This window comes from Mastigoproctus giganteus, chromosome 4 (assembly GCF_048544385.1).
Source record: "Mastigoproctus giganteus isolate SK-2022 chromosome 4, ASM4854438v1, whole genome shotgun sequence".
NCBI lineage: Eukaryota > Metazoa > Arthropoda > Arachnida > Uropygi > Thelyphonidae > Mastigoproctus > Mastigoproctus giganteus.
In genome coordinates, this window is record NC_143578.1 from 171,711,931 (window position 1) to 171,734,535 (window position 22,605).

The window sequence follows — 22,605 nt, forward strand, 5'->3', positions numbered from 1 at the left end:
CTTGGAAAAGTTACCGATGCAGTAGAAGAGTACGATAAGAGGAATATAGGTTGTATAGACAAGTGTGTTTTTTTTTTTTTTTTTTTTTTTTTTTTTACTATTGCAGAAAGTTTAGCTTCCTTGCTTATTATGATATAATTCCTTTGGTCGGTAGTGCAAGGAGTAGTTTAATAAGGATCAAAGAAAGTTAATCAATCATGAGAGCTACAATGTAATTAAATAGCACCATATTTGCAGATTATTACACGTTCTGTTCATAAAAAGAGATGCTGGAATTGCTTTTCCGAACTACGCTGCAGACAGTAACCGCAATTTTTGATTCCGTGTATAATTAACTTTCCCTTTGCTTGACCGGTACATCTCTCCCTTGACCTTATCGTCTGATTCTTCCGATATTTTAGAGAGATTATCCCAATGTCTTTGTGATAATCCTCCACGTATGCTAATGGTTTTACTGTATTGTTAATAAGAGGGGAAGAAACTTAATTAAACATTCTTGAATCAATTTTGTGCATACTTCATTTCCCATCTTATGGATTTTCGATTAAATTCATATTTGTATATGAATACAGGAATCACAAGAAAACACAAGAATTCATCAGTAATCACAAGAATTCATCAGTAATAGTGAAAACAGATTGAAAAGAGTATGAAGCCATTTAAGGTATATATTTAAGTAATTTATTAATTAAATATTCTATAAAGGACTGCAACATTTCCATTTTTAAAACTTTTGCCCACCAGTACTTAATTGAGAGGTTATTTAATTGTAATTTGCTTGCGAAGATGGAGAGTTCCCGGTGTTCTCATCTGGCCACTAAAGAAGTTCTAGTCGTGCTGGAATGTGTGGAGATTATCTAAGTTAGATGAAAGGTTGACTTATTTATGGGGGAGGGGTGGAACGTGAGTGCCACAGTCTCTAAGTATGCATTGATAATGCTACAATTCAATATGTACCTGTTTCGCTAATTCAGCTTACAGAAAAATTAGATTTCTTTCAATTTAAAACATTAATCCTGTTCGATTTCTGCTAATTCTACTGACAAGTGAATGTAGTATAGAATAGAATCTTTAATTGCAGCATGGTGGTGCCAGGGCACGGCATGGCGGTGCTAGGGGTTTACAATAATAAAAGTAATAGTTCACTTTCATATTAAAATTTTAATATCAGAATAAAAAAAGATGTTTGTTCAAATAACGTTGTTTATTGAAGATTACACACCTACCGTTTTAGTTTAAAAATAGTTAAATTCAAGACTAAAGACCGCTTTGATCCTAATATTCTACTTTAACGTGTCAGATTGCGAATAATTTCCATGTGAGTACTTGTAGGTCGGTTTTATGGAACAAAACAGTCAAGGACATTTTAGTTTAGTGACTCTTGATTGGCCTCACACTTGTGAAAACCAATCCTATTTCAGAAATGGGTCACGCATTCAAACTACATTGCGAAGCGCTTACCTTCATCCTAATTATCTTTCTCAGTTCGTGTCAGCTATACTTAATGATATATTTCCTTAGCACACTGTTCCCGTTGGTTTAAAGTCATTTCAGTTGCCTCGGCGTGATAAGATTTGATGTGTCGCAAGTGAAGTGCCTGTAATTCGGAAGGGGACTACTTGATGAAGTGTGCAGAAAAACATCAAAAGAATGTCGAATATTTCTACTGAATAATTATCTGTCATCATGTTTTCTTTTTAACTCGTTTTAGCACATACTTCATTCAGAACCCCTCCCAAAAAAATGGGTAGCACAGTACAGCATTGCAAAAGATGTCAAAAAAAAAACAAAAATGTATGGAAATTTTTCCGAACAGGAGAGTATTTTCCATTTGGGCGCCTTCAGCACTCATTGTTCTCCAAATTTTCTCATTTGTAACGAACTCAACAATCCTCACTTTGAGTATTGCTGAGGTCGACGCAAATCATTTAAACCCCTTCTGCCACAAACAGCCTCATATTGGGGATATACGGAGGCTATGACCAACAGAATTGCAACTGTTATTACAGAAAGCAGTTCGGTTTTGTGGTCCGAAGTATTCGTCCAGTACGATTGTTTGCAGTGTCAACATGTGTGCAGTTTTTCTGAAAAAATATTCAGCCTGTTGGATTTTTTTTATTTTTTTAGAAATAGCGCCAAAACTGTTAAGGTCATGAGACATCGGTATACAACTATATATATATATATATATATATATATATATATTCCATAGTCGGTTTGTTTGTTTTTCTGGATGTGAAAAACTGTGACCCTTATCTGATCCCAACTGTTGACGACGGGTTAGGTATAGATATAAATAATAGGTATGAGTGAAATTTTTTTCTTGTTTTCTCTCTTTCTTTCCTTTTCTTCTTTTTTTTTTTTTAGCAGATACTAGAAAAGCTCACCTCCTTGCATCATTTAGCCATTATAACAACACGTATATTAGACTATTATACTAATATGTTAACTCCATCAAAAGAGCTTATGAAAATTCAGTATGGGAAAAAAAAAAACTGATCTCATCTGGACAAAATATTAACTGAAGCCGTTTGCTTTCTTCCAAACTATTGCTTCCTGGACTCTCCATGGTACTACTATTCTTTGTGGAAGGCGGAAGCTTTCCAGTTTAGAGTCATAGCGACATTATTTAAAGTGTGCGCATTTAAAACCGTATAGTTTATTTCTGAAGTGTCTGTATTTGCTTGGCAGATCTACAAGGAAAAAGACCAGTATAATTTGTGCGGATGACTGTGGCGCCTCCCAAAACGGCCAACAAAAAGGCAGAATGGATTGGCAAGAGTTATCATAAGCGCAATTAACTAATGGCGGGTTACTGTGTACGAAGTAACGGATCACATTATGTCACTGGATACAGAATGAGATGTTTTTCGACAAGTGACAGAAAGCAGTTTCATTGTCACAGAAGCAGAAGAATTTGAGGAGCAGCACAACATTTATTGATATGGTGCATAACACGGGCTTTCCTCAAGATTTTTTTTCTCTAAAATATGTTCTAGAAACATATGTATAAGAAATAAATATGTTCTCTAAAGAGTTTTTTTTTTTTTATATATTCTATTTTTCATCGTTGCTGCTTGTGAACTCCATATAATTTTTTTTTTTTTTTTTTTTTTGTCTGTTAGCATAAATCGAAATTTTACGAAACAAGATTTTGTAAAAAACTTTTACTTTTTTGATAAAATATGCTATTTTTAATAATCAAATATGTATTCATAGCAGACGTCAAATTGTAACTTGTAATGCAATGCAGAGTAAAATAAATACCGATATCGTGATTGTCAGTCAATTTTTTTGTTAAAAAAAATGTAAGTTTTTTATTATTATTTTAATTGGCTCCTTACCTTTTTACTCATCATCCAATGAATTCTTTGTGAATATCGCAGATACAAGAAATAGTCTACTCGTGTTTAAAAATACGATGGTTGCATAAGAAAAAAGAATTTTTTTTTTTTTTCCTTATTTTTGACGGAAAAGCACTTACTTTTGAAAACTGTTTGGGTTTTTATTTACGTTGTTGATAGTGGCTTATTGCACTGAATTAAATCCTATTGTCAATCTCAAAAATTCGTTTTGACGTAGAAGTTGGAGTAAAGTGGATCACGGGACAAAGCGAATAACCCAGCATGTTACAAAAATTGCCTTGGGCAGCAAATCTGTCATAGGTATGCAGATACGTTCTAGTCAATCGATTGTTAAGCCTTGTATTTTTGCTCATTTTTTCTATTTTCTATGTCAGCAACTGCCACTGTATGCGACAGCCATACGTACTTTTGACCCTCACATAGTGTAACATATCAGATATCGTTATATGATGAAAGAACGAGGGCAATGCACGTAAATGGTCAGCTAGACCAAAAAACTGACGGACAGAAACCGCCAATCCAGGAAGAAAATAACGAAGGCGAATCTAAGCTGTCCAAGGACAGCTTAGATTCGCCTTTCCAGCTCTCCAATCCGCCTTTCAGCTGCTTAGACTACACTGCATCTCCAGATATCTGCAGGAGTGTCCATAAGTGCATTCCAAAGTCCGTACGGAGCAGTGCGGCATGGGTTTTCATGGCAGAGTTGCAGTTCACCAGCTCAAACACGCCATATGCCGTTTGCAGTGGCGCATAGCCCATGGTATTTATTATCCCAAGAAACAGGTCCTACGGAGCGATGACTTTACACAGTTTTCAGACGGTCGAGTGGAGTGTTTGGAGAATGCCTGGGGAACATTGTGTACCACCATATATTGTGTTCACAATAAAGTTCGGAGGACGCGGGGTCATGGTGTGGACTGTTTCTCGTGGTTCGAACTAGGACCATTGATCGTGGTCCCAAAAACCACCTATGAAAAGTTGGGCATTGACATCTTGGAAAATTCTGTTGTGCCAACACCCTGGAAATTCCATCAAAACAGACTCTGTATGTTCCAGCAGTATAAATACTCCATCCTGTATATGAGCAATTAAAAAACATCGTTTTCTGAAAACGAAATCGTCTACAGTTCATCTGGCCGCGCCAGACTTGAATGCGGTTGAACACATTTGGAATGGACTGCTATACCGATTAGGGCGCTACTGATACTTGATATCTTGTACGGCTGAACTAGTGACTGCACTTAAGGAAGATTCATGTCAAAAGATTCATGATGCCGCTACAATGAACTGATTGAGTTCATTTGCTCATGAAAATTGAATGTGATTTTCCCGGTGCTGGGGAATATTATCTTTTTATTTTATATGTTCATGATAGGCAGCCACAAAATTCTCAATTTTCCTTACAGATTTAAAATTAAGAAACGAGAGGCCTGCGGAAGTTCACACCTCAGTACATAACGACAGCAGCTCATCTAAAGAAGAGTTTTAAGACAAGAGGTCCTTAATCGTCATCTGATACAGCTATCAGATGATGATTAAGAACTGAGTTCACTATTTTTAATAAAGAGATAAACATAAAAATCGCCGCAGATGGTCGATTATATCCTTGCAGCACAGTCGAGTATGTCCTTTTTAACTTTTGTATGCAAATTTTTGAGAGAAAGAGGTTGACTAATCAATGAGACATGGATATCCACCTCAGAAGCTTTCAAATTATTTTCTGAAGTGAATTGTTTCCGTGTTGAATTATTGCGAATCTGAGGTGAATTATTAAGGTGCATTCACATCTCTTCCCCGAAAGTGGTATAATATTACATCAATTTGCTGCCTTTACACTGCCATTGTTAATTACATCCGGCTTTGTTAAAAAGAATACCTGTATTAGCGAATAAATTGTGCTGACTAACGTCATAAGTCGATTTAGTATGATAGCGCAAAAAAGACATCAGCTCATTATAAGACAACGGTTTGATACAGCTACCAGATATCGACTTGCGTTCATTGCTTATGTTAACGAATTTATGAATATTAATTAATAAATTCATTAACATAAAAGTCGCCATAAATGGGAAAACACAATCGATTAATGCCATTTCAACTGTTATATGCAAATTTTTGAGAGAAAAGAGATTAACTAATCAGCGAGAGAAAAATAGTATAAATAAACCTTAGTTTAAAGTTGTTTATATTCGTAAATATACATTTTTATCTTCTTCCCACGTTTGATTACTTTTTAATTAATTAACATCTGATTTTGTCACTTTTTCTTTGTACTTAGCATTTGTTCGCGTTATACTTTAACCTTTTTCTTTTACTTTTTCTCTTGAACTTGATCAATTTCAGTTGAGTCCGCTCCCCATAAATTTTTTTTATCTCCAAATTCTGGAAATACTTCGAAAGGTTTATAAGAAAAGTTCAGAAATGTTTCTCCATAAAAATTGTTATTAAAATTATGTTGGATTTAGTTGTAACATTTGAAATACGTAAATTAACATTTTACGGCCTTTTTAACAAATTCGTATTTTATTTGTTTTTAACAGTATTTTCACGGAAATTTTTCCATAAGCTTCAATACCAATTCCGTTTCTCGATCATAGCGCCCTCTCACAATCTAACGCTTACAGTGTTCATTATAAATAAGTATAATCTTTATTACGGTAAGAGAAACATTATCAAACAAGTCCCAATTAAATACAGTATACTGTATAATTTGAATATATAAAATTGTAAAAAGAAGGAACAGTGGTTTTTTATGTTATGCTAAAAATTAGAGAAAAAAAGTTGTCTAAAATTTTGAATATTCCGGAAATCCTTTAATTCACTCTTCAATTCTGCAATTTGATCCAATTGAGTGCTGTAGTTTATTTATCCAAGATGAAAGTCGACGATAATTCCAGCTCTGTCAAAATCAGGTCGTCACTTTCTGAAATACAATTCTGAGAGGGATGGAAGTGCATCAAACTCTTTTTGTCTCAGATTTCGAGATGGAGAAATGCCGCTTTAAGGTCATTCGCGAATGAATAAACGCTTGTTAGTTTCCGCATGTTCGTGGTTTCTTCCATGTCCGCATGTTCGTGGTTTCTTCCATGTCCACATGTGACAACTTTACTCTCAATGAACGAATTTTTTTTTAAATTTTATATTCAGTTATTTTAGAAACATTTGGTGAGCTTAACATAGAGAATGCAGCTGAACCAGTCAAAACAGCTAAAATAAATTAATACAGTAATTTATGAACTGTCATCGGCATGACAGTTCATAAATAGACCCGATTCTTTTCGTTTGCTCTTAATTATGGTTTTGTGCATAAATTTTCGTATGGCATTTCAAAAGGATTGTATGTCCAAAAATGGTTCAACATGCAGTGACTGAATTTTTATTTGCTGATTGGTTGGCTGTTGCAAGATTTAGGTGCATAAGCAACTGAAGCCATATTGTGCAGTACATATATATATATATATATACACACACACTCTGAGTGATCACTGAATTACCCTTATGAAATGTGAATGCGACCCGTTGACCACATGAGGAACGAGAGTGCGCAGTTAGTCGATCTACGTAGCATACATAAGGTGTCAGTGGTTCAGTAGGTAGTAAAATTCCGAGCGTGATGGGAAAAAAGGAAGGATTTATCGGACTTTGATAAAAGACAGATTGCGGGTGCCTCGATTTCCCAAACGGCTGAACTGGTGGGGTGTTCGAGTGCCGCCGTAGTTAAAGTGTTCTAGGACTGGGGTCAAATGGTCAAACAACGACCTGACGGCAAAACTGCAAAAGTCAGCGAAAAGTTGAAGTTACAGGTGAGCGCCAAGTCTGACGACTCGCACAGGCGCAGCACTGTTCAAGAGTTGACTACCCAATAAAACATGGGCCAACCCGGAACAATATCTGCAATTACCATGCATCGCACGCTCGCACGAATGGGCTATACCAGCAGACGACCCCTACGCCATCCTCTCCTAACCAAGGTTTATCGGCGTAAAAGAATCCTCTGGTGCAAAGAGCATGCGAGTTGGACGTTAGAAGAATGGAAGAAGGTGTGCTGGTCGGATGAGTCACGTTATTTACTCCACACCGCGGATGGATTTGGCGTCAACAACATGATGAGGCTCTTCATCCATCATGCATGGTATCAAAAGTGTAGGTCGGTGGAGGCAGTTGTATGGTGCGGGGCATGTTTCACTCTCAGGAACTTGGATCCTGGTACATGTGGAACAACGTATCACTGGTCTCCGCAATCGTCAACTGCTTGTTGACTGTGTACACCCCGCTATGTTACACTTTTTTCCTAAATGGCGATAGTGTCTTCTAAGATGACAATGCGCCGAGCGCTTCCGACATCTTGTTGAATCAATGCCACGTCAGATAGCTGCTGTACTGAGGGCAAAAGGAGCACCTACAAAGTATTAGGTAGGTGGTCATAATTCAGTGATCACTCAGTGTATATACTATGTCTGTAAATTTCGTGTGTTCTGAGGTCGATTTGCTGTTTCCTTGACAAAAAACCCTAATTTCCGGAGATAAAACCATACTAGCTTCGCCTGAGACCGACTAACTCAGCCATGTAAAAAAAACCCATAAAAATTCCTCGCGTCATTGACGGGGTTCGAACTCTGGTATTTTCCACGCTGTGTGGGGGAGACGGTGATTATATCAACTGTGATACCCACAAGAGCTTTAGTTGCTGAAGGGCTCGAAACACAGAAGGTTCATAATACAGTATAGCTGGGTGAGATGCAGTTGGTTACTTGAGAGCTGTTGTATAGTGGTCAAGAAAGTTTCGAGAAAAGGAAGAGAACGTACATAGGATTTGCTGGTTCCGGACAGGGACTGTCCTGAGCACAGCAAATTCATACGATCAACTCACAATGCTGAAACGATGCTGAGTGGGAGTTTTGGACAGAGTAACTGTGTTCCGGTTATGAGTTGGATGATAGCTAATTTCTTTAATATATATTTTTTTATTTTCATACAATAACTAGAAGGATTTAGAGTCGAAATATACAATTAGCGGTTGTATATTCCAATTATATTAGCAGAGATATAGCCCACAGTAGATTTAAGGAACTTCAGACAGTTTGATAATTGTTTAATTCTGATGTATTACTTAAATGCACGATATTATTTAGTATCTTTCTTTCTTTCCCTTTAGTATTGGACTCAACTGGAAAGCCGACTAGTGGCATCTTGGAAGGGGGAATCAACTTTCTAGGCTTCTTCTCAGAATGTTTGAGTTCAAGAACACCCGACGAAAAAGACCAGTCTCTGAAAGCGTTCAGTGGACAGTACTGTCTCGTGAGTTTGAAACTGTATGAAAATACCTCTCAGAAAGTAAGTCATTTTTATTGTATTATTATCTCTTTCTATACGTTAAAAGTTTTCCTCCTAGTGATATTTATTCGAGTCAGTGGGAGAAGAGGGCGGGGCATCGTTGTCTTCCATTGAAAGACAACTATCCCTATAACGTTCACCAACTTCGTGCACGTGCTTCACTGTCTAATACATGACCACGCCTGGCATCATTTGATGTTCCCTTGTAATGTCAGCTGATGAAGGGACCGAATATAGTTTGTATATGTGTAAATAGTTTAGTATTTGTAAATATTTTAGTCCTGCTCTTTCGGATGCAACAATGTTCCTCATGCATTATGGAACTCGAAACAAAAGGCCATTTCCTAAGTGACCTATATAAACGCAGGTAAATAATTACATAGATCATTTCCTGATTGTTTATCGATCAGTGCGTTTCAACAGGTGTCTTTTACGAAGAAAAGGTTTGACTTACTACGTCATACCTCTACATTTTACATGGAAACGCGTGCGCAGAGTTGGCGAGCAAAGTGAGCAGGGGGCGAAGCGCCCTAGTTATTATTATTATTATTATTATTATTTTTTTTTTTTTTTTATATAAATTCCTCCGAGGCGCCGGGGAGGAATCTAAGAACTGTTAGCCAAGACCAATTGACTCGGCCACAATTCGAATCCCGCCTTCACAAGATTCATTCACACCTTTTCCACATCGGTTTGCAATGACATCTGTCGTGAGAGTATGCGATCTGCGATAGTTTAACTTGTACCAAAAAGATTTTTTTATTTCTTTTACTTCTGGGAGTCTTGTGTGTATCAGAGTCGCAGTGATGGCAGTTCTCCCCATGACTGGTGGTCATTGTTGTGGATCTTAAAGGAGCATCTTACTTGGGCTTCCATTAACAGTTTCTCCAAACAAACGTTGCACATTAACGCTGAAAGGGAATCTTTATGCGGCCAGACTTCCAATAATTCGCTTCCACGAAAAGTGTTTCCAAATCCCCGCTCTGTCAAACATCTTGGCATTTTTTGGATAACATATTATTATTTGGTATTATAAGTATACAGGCAGTGGATCCCTGACCAGCTCCACGTGCCAGGGATGCTAACCAACTAGTGGCAGTGTACGTTTGATATCCGTAGAGATTGTAAATAGGTGGGCGGGGATTGCCAATAAAGTTGACTGGGGCCGCCTAGTTTAATACCGTCCTCCCCCATACTGGTTGGAAAAGGCCTGGGTTCGAATCCCATCAATGACGCAAGGAATTTTAATGTTTTTTTTTTCCACTCCCTGGCTGAGTTAGTCGGTCTCAGGCGTAGATAGCAAGATTTTTTTCCCCAGAAACTGGGGTTTTTCCGTCCAGCAAGCACAGAAATCGACCAGAGAACACACTCAATTTACAGACCCAAATATCATAATTTGGTTTTTTTGGCCTTTACCACTGGCGCTCGTGCTTTCTCCACCGTCTCTCGGCTTTGCTTCTTTTTGCTGGTTCGGGCTACCCTGAATTGGTCTCCTGTGCCTTGAATATCTGCTGCTTCACTCGGCCGATGCTCCTGTAATGCTCCTTTGCTGTGCTGTCCTGGCCTCCTTCGTGCTGATAGTATACTGTATATTATATTGCGCTGGTGTGCAAAATTTAAGGACCAGTCAGGTTTTCACCTGTAGCTTCTCATAAGAGTGGCCTGGATATGGGAAAAGTATACCAAAGGAACCTTGCGAGTTACAGAAATGATGAAGGAAACAACAACGGAAAAAAAAACGGTACAGCGTGACTTTATTCAAAAATGGCAACATAGCACTGGCTGCCATAATACAGATGATCACTGCCAAAGATGGAATAAAGGGAAGAGGTGGTCCTCAGTAGGAGATATGGCCACCCTAATGTCGATGCAGGCTTTGCACCGCCTGCCCATACTTAGAACAATGTTGTTGATAAGTTCTTGCGGTTACATCGTCCATTCCTCTGTCACTGCCATCTTCAGCTGGTGAACATTTTCTGGTGGGTGTGGAAGTGCCGCTAGGCGACTCCCCAGAGCGTCCCATATGTGTACGATGGGATTTAGATCGCCGGAACGGGCAGGCCAATCTCTACGAACAATGTCCTCACTTTCCAATTCCAAAAGCATATCAACAGCTACAGTGTGATGGGGTGTGGCGTTATCATCCTCGAAACAGACGCACACGGGGAAGGATTACCTCAGTACAGTAGCGCCTTCCAGTATCTGGAGTTGTGTACGTCCACCCAAGATAACGCCTCCCCGGACGAGAACACCTCGACCGCCATATCGATCCCTTTCAGTGATGTTTGCGGGGTGATACCGTGTGCCAACCTCTCGCCAGATTAGCTGACGTCCAGAATCGATGTTGAGACTGAATCTACTCTCATCAGTAAAAATCACCTTAAGTAAAGATTTCGTGGCTGTAACATTTAGAAATAGTGTTGGTCCTTAAGTTTTTCACACCAGTGTATATTAGGCTACCCGAATAATTAAATTCATTTGTTGTGTGTGTGTTATGTCTGTTAATTGTGTGTGTGCTCCCGCTATGGTCGATTTGTCTGTTTTGCTGGACGAGAAACTCTAGTTTCTGTGGGGAAAACCTTGCTATATATGCCTGAGCCCGACTAACTCAGCCACGGAGTGAAAAAAGCCCATTAAAGTTCCTCGCGTCATCGACGGAATTCGAATGCTGATAGCATACTGCCATCCATGGGTTCCTCCGTTCCGTTCGAGTCCCTTGATGTTGCTGGGCCCTTCCTGTGTAGGAGTTCGATGATCGCCCTTCGGCTACTATGGCTTTCTCTGCCTGTCATCCTTTTACTTGTCGTGGTACCCTATCCTACCTATTTTAGGTTCACTCTCCACACTCGCCCCTGTCCTCATCATCCCCCACCCTACCTGCTTTTTTCTATCATGTGTGTTTTATTCCTCATTTTAGGGCGCCTCTGCTCTTACCCTGACAAGAGTAAAGCTAGCCTCGTAAACGTCTCTCTATCTGTCCTGGTCCGGCTCCTCGTGCCTTGGGCGGATGATAGGAGGTGCCTTCTTTGGTGATCGCGCCTCACAGTAACTAAAGCGGCCAGATGAACATCACAAACAACATGCCAACACACTCACACAACTCGCACTCGTCAGGCTTTGCAGTCTTGCATCTTCCCAGTACGCTTCTGTGGGAAACCATTGTCACCGAGTTACAAACACACTATGTCCACCATACTGTAACTCCGTATGACTGTTACTACGAGTAACAGTCAATATTTAACATCAATATCCTAGTAACATCAATATGTAACAGTGATGTTACATATTGATGTTACCAGGAGTTCAATTTATCTTCAAGTAGTCTTGTAAACATGACACTGAATTACCTAAATGGGATGCAACTATAAAACTTCTAAGCACATAAAAAATACATATCTTGAGCTGCATTAATTCTAAACTTTTTTTTTTTTAACCTGTTTGGTAATTGGCCTAGTAGTACATTGAGTTCATCAGGTTCATTCGGACACATTAATTAAGCAGGATAAAAAAATCACAGGTGACATAATTATTTTACAGTTGGTTTAAGATGACTCTTGTAACATCGAGGACGAAACATATGAATTATTAAACATTGATAATGTTAAAAATGAACGTTATATGACAAACTGTACAATACTTACTGATGCTCTGGTAATACTGTGCTACTTCACAATTTCAGTTTAACAGATATTTATTTAAAGTATACCCAGTAAAATAAAATAAAATAAAATATTTCCAGAAGCTTCTGGAAATATTTTATTTTATTTTATTTTACTGGGTATACTTTAAATAAATATCTGTTAAACTATGGACCCCAGTACTCCAGGCCCATTTGTCACAATTTCAGTTTAATTGTTCAAGACGTTCTGGGAGTATTAAAATCTCTATACTCATATTTTTATTCCATTTCATTTACTTATTTGTTTTCATCTTACTTCGTTTATATCTTATTTTCATTAACTTTTGTGTTTACTAATGCCTTTTGGATTATAATATAATGAACTTATCCAGTTGTGTTAATCCGTTGCCAGTGGTAAAACAGGCCAGCCGCCAGGTTCGCTCTCGCGGGGGGGGGGGGGGGGGCAGAGTTAAAAAAGGTCAAGGGTTCCTCCGAAGGTTAGTTTGGCATGATTGTTAAAGAGTCCGGAGAGATCCTTCCGTGTAAGTTGTAAAAGTGAAATGCTGTTACACCATACTTATATGCAGGTGCAATAAACATTTTTTCTCTCTCTCTCTCTGTCTCTCTCTCGTTGTTGCTGTGGTAGGAGCACCATCGTGTCTGTGGTCGATTTTTCTTTTGCTGGAAGAAAAACGCGAGTTTTCGGGAGAAGAAACCATGCTACCCTCTCCTGAGACCGACTAACTCAGCCACGTTGTGAAAAAGGCCCATTAAAATTCCTCAATTATTTGACGGGACTCCAGTTCAAGTCTTTTCCACCCAGTGTGGGGAGGACAGTGATTCTACCAACTGTGCTACCCACGAGGGACTCATTCTCGTGGTTAGCAGAGCAGTGGTTAACCACTTCCATTCCGTGTGAGAAAAAACTTTTATGGGCTGTTTTTCACACCGTGACCTAGGTAGACTGTCTCTGGCGAAAGTTGCATGATTTTATCTCCATGTTTAGTAAACAGGAAAACCAACCAAAAAAAAAAAAAAATACATGTAAATACCTAAACCGTATACTGTACTGAGGCCCAAGTCCTTAGTTGGCTTGGCACCAAATCAGAACACAACAACTTAACAAGTACTCTCGTATAGATATCATTATTATGAAAGGTCTCTCCGATAGATAAGAACACTGCGACAGAACGATGGTAAAAAATAATTAAATAAATAAAGATCAAAAATATGAAAAGCTTACTTTATAAAGATAACAGCGACCTGGTCCGGAATATCTTATAATATATAGAAATCCGCAGGGTTCTGAATGAAACAACCGAAGCGCACCGAAACATCGTTCTAGTTCATTACACGCATCGGGAATGTTATGTACATATTTGATAATGGTAGTGTGATAAGTGCCAAAGCAGGTAAGCATTGAGGCGTCATTGTATGCTCTCGCGGATAACACAGTGGATGTAATTACCGTCTTCCTCACGCCGGCCGAAAAGGCTTGGGTTCGGATTCCGCCAATGACGCTAATAATTTTAGGTGGCTTTTCACAATGTAGCTAAGTTAGGAGGTCCAGGCCGAAGGTTGCATGCTTTTTTCCTCCCGGAAAGTGTTTTTTAGTTGCTTTTCCGCTTAACACACATTTCAGTATATTGTGCGTATTCTTCGGTTGGTGTTTGCTGAAAAACTGGAGTTCACAGGAATCCATCCAACTCTTGCCTGAGACCGAATCCATCGAACTCAAGCCTTTTCCACCCGGTGTTGGAGGACGGCGACTACAACCACTGTTCTATTGCAAGGACTACATATTTGATTATTAAAAATGAGATATTTTATTAACTAGTACTCGATTTCGTGAAATTTTCTTAATACCCACCGGAGCAAAACTGAAATATAATGCCGAAGATAATTTCAGTGGTATCATAAAGTCAATGGACTATTTACTGGTAAACACTACTAGCACTAAATAGTATTCCGACCACTATATAGTGCTAGCACTAAAAAGTGGTCGGAAAATTGACCACTGTTCCTATATAATCCATAGGAAATAGCTTTCCCATAGAGGCAGGCAGGTTGATATCAATATAAATATATATTTAAAAAAAAAAACAATGTTTATTTTGCTCTGTAAAACGCATAGACACTCTCTCTCTCTCTCTTATACAGATAATATAGAAACTTATTTAACAGTGATTATTATTTCAATTAATAAATAATATGGGGGTTGAAATTTCCCCATTCGCGCATAAGCGTTAAACTAAAGATTAGTTCTACATGTATCTGAAGGCAGGATACGAAGAACTTTTTTTTTTTTTTTTTTTTTTTGTAATATAATCATTTAAAATACGAAACAAATAAACCAAAAGGTTTATTTGTTTCATATTTTAAATGAACAAAATAGAATTCTCGAACAGTGAAAAGTCTTTACTTTGCCTTTATAGGAAACTGTAGAATTTACGTTGGTTAAAAGTTTTCTAATTGTATGTAGTCTTGGTTGGCTCAGTAGGAGGCAGGTTAGTTCTAAGGAATTATTCGAACAAATTAATTTAGCAATCATTTTAATCGTTTAAAAAAAATAAAAAAAAAGCAGATGTCACTCCACAAAAGTGACGTGTTTCAGTTGTCGTCTGCCTTGTCGCTGACCTACAACACGTTGTGCTTGCAATTATCTAGATTCTAGAAAATAAATAATGCTACTTATTCTCTGTAAAATGACTGTAAGGTAAGAAATAGGAGTATTATTGTTGATAATTTAATTTTGCTTGAGAAAATTAAAACAAATTGGAGCTAATATACTTCAATATAACGCGATAACATCGTGGCTGCGAGAATAAGCTTTTGAGTATTATTTCTTCACGCGTTCAAATGGTAACATACTTGCTATATATGTACCTAAACCGACTCAGCTAGCAGGAAGTATTTCTCACTTTCTGATTAATATCTATTTGGGATTGGCCAAATTACCAATGCTCTCTCATATTCATTTTTGTAATTTAAGATTGACTCGGCCATTTCAAAAACATTAATCACGTTTCTATAGGAATCAATTAAAAAGTGGGCATGCTTGCTTTAACTGGGGTGTATCGATGCGTCTTACGTCATTGTTGCAACAAGCTTATGGGTACAGTCACTTCAAATACTTAATTAACGTACCGAATGGTATATTTGTTTCTTATCGTGGTATTAAAATTAGACACTGCGAATTAAAGTTTCTGATTGTAATACAGTGGCATGTAGGTGGGGGGAACGCCCTTTCCAACCTATAAAGTATCTTGCCGTTAACGAAATGGAAAGGGATATAAAAAGATATGTTTCAGATTTTTATTCAAGGGGAATATGAAAATAATTACTTCTTCCTCCATTACGTACTTCAAGTATAATTGGAAAAGTGAAATTATTATATTAAAAAACGTTCATTTTTTTCTAATCGTAAGGGAAAATACTGTCATTCTTTAATGCAATTAAACTCGTAAAGAAATGCTATTCTTTACGCATTTGCAATAATCAGTGTGAAACAGTTAGCTGGTATCCAGTGTAATGTATCCCGAGTGACGTAAGGTACACCCAGTTAAAGCAAGTATGCCAAAAAAGTTATAGAGATTAAATGAAGGTATATGAAAGGTAATTACGTTTCTTTGAAGAAGAAAATTTACTAATTATTTTTATTATATTTCAAGAGTGGATTGCTTCATTTTAACTCTATACAGTTTTTAGGCGCATTAGCATCAGTATCGAAACTAGACAAAGTAGGCCCCAATGCAAAGTTTAGTGTGGGTCCCCCTGAAAATATTTGTTTTGGTAAAAATAAAAAAATTAACAATACAGCGGTAAACGTGTATTTAAAATCTTTATCAATACAATATAAAAATGAAAAATAAATTCTGTAAATATAAAAATGAAAAATAAATTCTGAAAATTGAAGGTTTTAATTTCAATTTAAGTAAATTTTATCATAAACATAACTAAAAAAACTTAGATTTTTACTCAATTAAATTTTTTTTCTACTTCGGGAAGGAGGACAGTGGGGGGGGGGGGCCCTTTTGGTCGTGGGCCGCAATGGCTGCATTGGCATAGTTACGCCAGTGGTTAGCATATGTGTAAAGCGCATATTGTCTTCTGCATGACCGTTCGTCCGTCTGTCTGCCCGTCCGTTCCCATGTTATAATCAGACTCCCATTTGATGGATTTTAAGGAAATTTTATATTTGACGCTTTTAAAAAGATTTGTTGAGCTTTTCCAAATTTCATTAAACTCTGATCACTCCGTCAATTATTATTTATTTTTTAATTTCATATAGGCTATCTATATACCATATATTGTAGCTGAAGCACTGAATATTATATTTGTTGCTGTGCGTTGATTGAAAGAATGAATGGGCAATGTAGCGGATGCTAGAAGCGAAATGTCCTCTTTCATAAAAGTCTACTTTTTGATTGTGTTTTTTGTTATCGATTTACGAAATACATTAATTATGAATTATTACTATTTTCTTATTATATTAATCACAGCTGAATCGTTGAATATCTGTTACATTTCAATTGTTATTAAAATCCAGGAAGAAATAAGTAAAATGCATTACGAAAGCGCTGACGTTAGTATACTACGATAGGTTTTAATTCATTAAATCACAGAACCTGAAATACGCGTTGCTCTTCTCGTGCTATTGATTACAAAACGTGAAATGAATATTACGTCGTGAGGTATGTGCAGCCAAGTGAAAACAATTACTGTACTTTGTTTTATATTATTAGTTAAGAAATTAGTTTCTAATAAGATAATTAGTTATTTACTTTTCACTTCTATTGATCACAGGGAAAAAAATTCAGTTGATTTAAAGAAATAAAAATTCTTATAAATGAACCAACTTGTTAATTTACTCCTGTAAAAATTTGAGAAACGATGATTTTGAAATGATCAATTCAATTATAGTATCATTCTTTGAATCTGAGCAACTTTTGTTACGCTGACCTTAGAAGTTAAGCTGCACTGTTTCTTAGTGTATGGCCAGTTTGCTGGACTGGAATAAACATTTATAGATGCAAAGAGGGGGGAAAAACATTTAAGGTTATGAATTGTTTAAATGCCATATGTTTTGAAAAACAGACATCGTCGAGTAGAATTGTGATAGGTCTTTCTTTTTTCAGGTTTTTCCACAAGCGTCATGGACAGTTTTTCGCAATCAAAACCCCCTGGTTGGCCTCTGCATCCCTTCGGGGTGTACTCAAAGCGATGTCACCACTGCAGTTAACGAAGGTATCGTTGAATCAGTAACTAAAATCTGTGTAATATTTATTTATTTTATTTAAGCACACAATGTACAGAGGATGGGACTGCTTCATTACATTCACAACTTCCGAAATATGGCAATTTCCTTTATTGTTTTCAAGTTTACTTCTTCCTTCGTTGTTGAAGCTTTCGAATGAATCTTTCTTATTTTCAGCAGTACGATGTCTCGTAAGCGTTGGCAATGGTGGCAAGACAAATCGAAGTATTGGTATAAAAATTGCATACACAAATGTCCACGCACATATCCAAATAATACAAATACGATATTTGTACAGTTTCATTACAAAAATGAAATCTATAATGGCAATAAGCTATAGTGTCCGGCCTAACGTACACCAACTTGGCATTAATTAGGACGTTGGACGTTTGAGCCACGTGTAAAAATCACTGCGAAAATGTGTAAATCGAAAAGTTGTCAGATTTGTTGGTGCATCAGCAACTTAGGCTATAATGCACGTAAATCGAAAAGATCACGTGGTATTTGATGTGTGTACGATTGCGCTATAAAACTGCGTGACCACACAAATAACCAAATAATTTAACTACCAATGGGAAAAGGGGAGGATATCGCGGAGGAGGAAGAACTTCCAAGGACATCCAAGGAGGAAGATTATCAGCGGGCCTTTAGCAAGTTCTAAAGCAGAGTCCGTTGCGATGCTAATCATTGAGTCCAGATTCGGTCTACAGTTTCGAGTCTACTTCTCCTCCCCACATCTTGGGAAGGGGGATCGGAAGCTAACCCATAAACATCAGGGAGAGGAACTGCTTTAGAGGAAGTAGTCTGGTTAGGACAGCCTAGCATACGGAACTGTACATCTTCGAGAGAGACATGTGGATGAAACGTTGGACCGCATATCAGAGATCTTCGGGGTGCAATATGCAGCAGACCCCATTTCTAAAGGATAATTCTCTCTTTCAAAGGGCGGACTTTGAAAGAGAGAATTAAGAAAGTCCTCTATCTCTTTCAATTGATGGAGGACTGTCTTCACAGTTAGGATATTTCCTTGTCGGAATGGTCATTGAGATCTCCATCCAGGCTTGAATCCATTGAGCATATATATGAGGATGCGCTGAGAAGACCGATTTCAAGTTGTTATTCCCCAAAACCCTACACCCCGGAAAAAAAAAACGTTACGTTAGTTACGAACTTCTCTCCTGGAATCTACGATCCAATCTCTCAACTGGTAGACGACGCATCTATATACTTATGCCGAGAGCAAATTCTCGCGATGGTTATAATCCATTGGAATTGTTTTGTTTGTAGTCATGAAAAAAAAAAAAAAAGGCTTATTTTGTAAATTAGATGAAAGTGAATGAAGGAAATAAAATTTACAAAGGTTGGGTTCCAAAGAGTTAGCGTCCCGCTCCCCAAAATAGATTGAAAAACATTGCTGTGAACGCTGTTAGCAGCATGAGAGCTTGAGGTAATCTGTTCAGTATGTTCACAACACACTTATAATAGGACGTAAAGTCCGATTTTTATAAAAAAAAAATGAAAAAACATCATTTATGCATTGTACCTTTTTTTTTTTTTGAAAATTTATGGATATATCAATTGTTTTGTACTTTTTCCATTTAACTTTGTCTACTAGTGTATAAATTTATGAAAAAAAAAAGTATTATTACAAAAAAAAAAAAAAACAGAAGACCCAACTACCTTCACGTCACAAGCCAGAGTGGCAAGAAAACAGTGAAAACGGAGATTTCCAGGAAACCTATATCGAGATTAGGTGGTTACTGGTCACGTTGTTATTGTATGGTTCATGATATTTTCTTTTTCACGAAGTATGCTAGATGAGAGCAAGAGGCCCACAAATGAAACGACTGTGCTAATTAGCACTCTTGGATATACGCAAACAAACAGCAGCAGTGCGTTGGCACACTAGCCATTGCTGACAATGTGCGCACTCTCTCTTCTCCAAGATAACATTTGAGCGCACGAAATATGTAAAATATAGGGACTACCCCCAGCAAGCAAGCAAGAAAGTTTAAAATATTTTATTCATTCAGCAAACAGTTTGCCATTAGCATTCTAGGGGGAATCGATGTCCATTGGAAAAGTTTACAGCCTAAATAAATAAAAACCACTTCGGAAAACCTATTCAGAGTATTTTCAGTAGCAACAATTTTCTGTGTTTTATATATTCTTTATCTATTTGTTATATTTTCAAAATAGTTTTTAAGTGTATACACTGCCCCACCAGAAATATTCTGGAACCAACACGTTTGTAAAAACACGAATAAATTCACTGATAGAGGTTCAACTTTGGCCTCAGTGGCATCAATCCATTGTGAAACGCTTCTGACGAGTTCCTTTTAGCAGGCAGCAGGAATTGGCCCATTCCCCCTTTAGTGCAGTCGCCAGTTCACTTGTAGAAGATGGGCGTATGGCCGTTCCCCGATTCGGCGTCCTGGTTTATTCCAACGTGTTCCATCAGATTCAGGTCTGGATTCTGTCGCGGCCTGGGAAGTTATTGCATTTCTTTTCCCTCAAATTCAGATTTTTACACTTCTCTGCTGTGCGGGATGGAGCATTATAGTGCCCGAACGTTGAGTGTCCCTTTCCAAAGAACTGCGAAAATGTGGGCACTACTGAATTGTCCGAGGTTCAGTGACTCGGAATGGATGGTTGGTTGTAGTGTCCCATATCGTGACCTCGTGCCTTCCCATGTTCATTGTGGGCACAACGATACTCGGGCATTCTCCACACCGACATTCGACCATCTAATTTTAAGATTGTAATGCGACTCAGGCCCCATAGGACTTGTTTTCACTGTGTCATGGTCCAAGGACGGTGGATATTAGGCGCTACTGCAAGTGACCTCCGGGAAAAGCGAGGGGTAGCTAACACGAGCTAGGCTGCGAGCAGCAATTCTGCCCTGGAAACTCATGCCATGCAGTTCGAACGTAACGTTTTCCAAGGACGTTTGTTTTCTTGTTTTTCTTCAATGATTGGCGACTCCCATCTGTTAGGATTTTCGGGCACACAGTACATTGTCCTCCTTCCATATTTTCCCTACATGATTTCGGGAGATTCAAAGGTACTGTCGCATGAGTGCTATTGCTAATATAATTATGCTTTTCTGAGCGTCTTGCCACGATTCATTCTGCTTATTTGGGATATCTTTTCTATTATTTTCTCACTTTTAAACCAGTTCAGCTTTGAATGCATCTTGTTCGGACCATTCATCACACGGTGACTGGTGTCCGAATGCTTTTGCCGGGGTAGTGTGTATATTATATATTAATACAGGGGTTCTCAAACTTTGCGATAACGCGACCCCCGCTCCCAAGACAATGAATTAATTTTCGCGACTCCCTAAATTGGTTTTAATGGATTTGTGTGACCCCGCCCCAATAAATAAAACTAATGATTTCATCCTAACTTTTATTTTCTGGGTAGAGTTGGGCAAGAAATAAATATGCCAATTACTTTTGATATTAAAGTTTAAACCATATGTAAAAGAAAACAGTGATGGAACTTTACAACCTATGCAAAAAGCTTTGCAAAGTTGTAAGGTTCTATCACCACTCACCCCCCCCTCCATTTCCCCCGGGGTTTGCGGCCCACATTTTGAGAACCGCTGAATTAATATACAGCAGGCCCGGTTATAACGCGGTTTAAATAAATTTTCTGTTTATACTCCGGGACGACCAAATGATCAGAGGAGTTCACAAGATAGACAGAATACAAGAAACAGCACCGTATTCAGCAGTCACGGGCTTGAACCCCGGTCACTCAAGGCACGTGTACTTATGCACCCGCGCGCCTGACCACTAGGCTACGGCGGCTTGCTTTACGCTGATGCGCTATAACGCTGTTCTTATATTATAACCCGTATCTGACTATAACGCTGTCACAGATTACTATAACGCTCTTTTACAGATAGCATTTTTGGCATATTTAACGAAATCATTTCATTTGATGGAGTTAGCTTGAAAATGAATAGCAAAACAGCATTAAAACATTTCCCACGCCGACTTGAGAAATTTTCCAACGCTCAGTGAAATTTTCTCGCACGCTAATTTAATTGCAGTACAGTCACTTGTTACTTAGTTCCCAGATCAACATTTAAAAAAAATAATCAAGTATATTGCTTGTAATATTTGCGTTATATGCATTTATCCGAAGTCTAGTCATCACTCAGTACCGTATTAGACATCGTGCGTAACAGACAGTTTACTTGAACATTGTATCATAATTAATGCAACCAACGCAATTACATTTTAGAAGAGTTAATAATGGCCGATAAGAATGAAAAAGCAACGTCTGAGCGCAGTACGAAGACTATAAATGTAAGAAAAAGACTGAATTTGAAAATTAAATTAGACGTTTTGAAGCGAATCGATTCCCGTCAACGACAAGCGGATGTGTGCCATAATTTAGGACTTGCAAGTTTAACTGTAAGAACAATTATAAAAAAAAGAATTAATTTTAGCAGCGGGAAAGATAGCTGTTCCACTGCAAGCAACTAGGGCTAGGCCGGCTATTAGGATTGAAATGGAAAAAAACTTTTAACTAATTTTATTGAAGATAATGCCCAATGCAGAATTCAGTTAAGTTAAATACTATAAAAAAAAAGAGAGAGAGAGAGATTAGCCAATATGATGATCTGAAGAAAACTCACTTAAAAAAAAAAAAATGTGGAACCATTTAAAACTGGTAAGGGCTGGTTGAATAGATTTAAAATCTAGGGTGAAGCCCCAAGTGCAGATCAAGGAGCCGAAACTTTCAAAAAAGAACTTGTTAAAATTATTGATGAAGGGTATTATGTGTTATACTTCTCAACAAGTTTTTAACATAGATGAAGCAGGGCTTTTGTGGAAACGAATGCCTAAAAGAAGTTTCATATTGAAAGAAGCAAAAAACATGCCAGATTTCAAAGCGGCGAAGGATCGGGTGACTTTATTGTTGGGTGGTAACGCTGCGGGGGATTTAAAATTAATAACCCCTTTTAGTTTATTTGGAAGAGGGGCCAAAGTTCAACCCAAAATCGACACATTTTT

General features: G+C 37.8%; 1 protein-coding gene across 13 annotated transcripts in view; it reads left to right on the forward strand.

Moving 5' to 3' along the window:
- Positions 1-22,605, forward strand: part of LOC150087201 (bromodomain-containing protein 2-like) — a 736,023-nt gene that overhangs the window by 559,432 nt on the left and 153,986 nt on the right. For all 13 annotated transcript variants that reach the window (XM_090373020.1, XM_090373014.1, XM_090373018.1 and 10 more), the window contains 2 exons: positions 8,521-8,699; positions 17,457-17,565. In XM_090373020.1, coding sequence (XP_090229146.1) covers positions 8,521-8,699; positions 17,457-17,565 — 288 coding nt within the window. The remainder of the gene's footprint in view (positions 1-8,520; positions 8,700-17,456; positions 17,566-22,605) is intronic.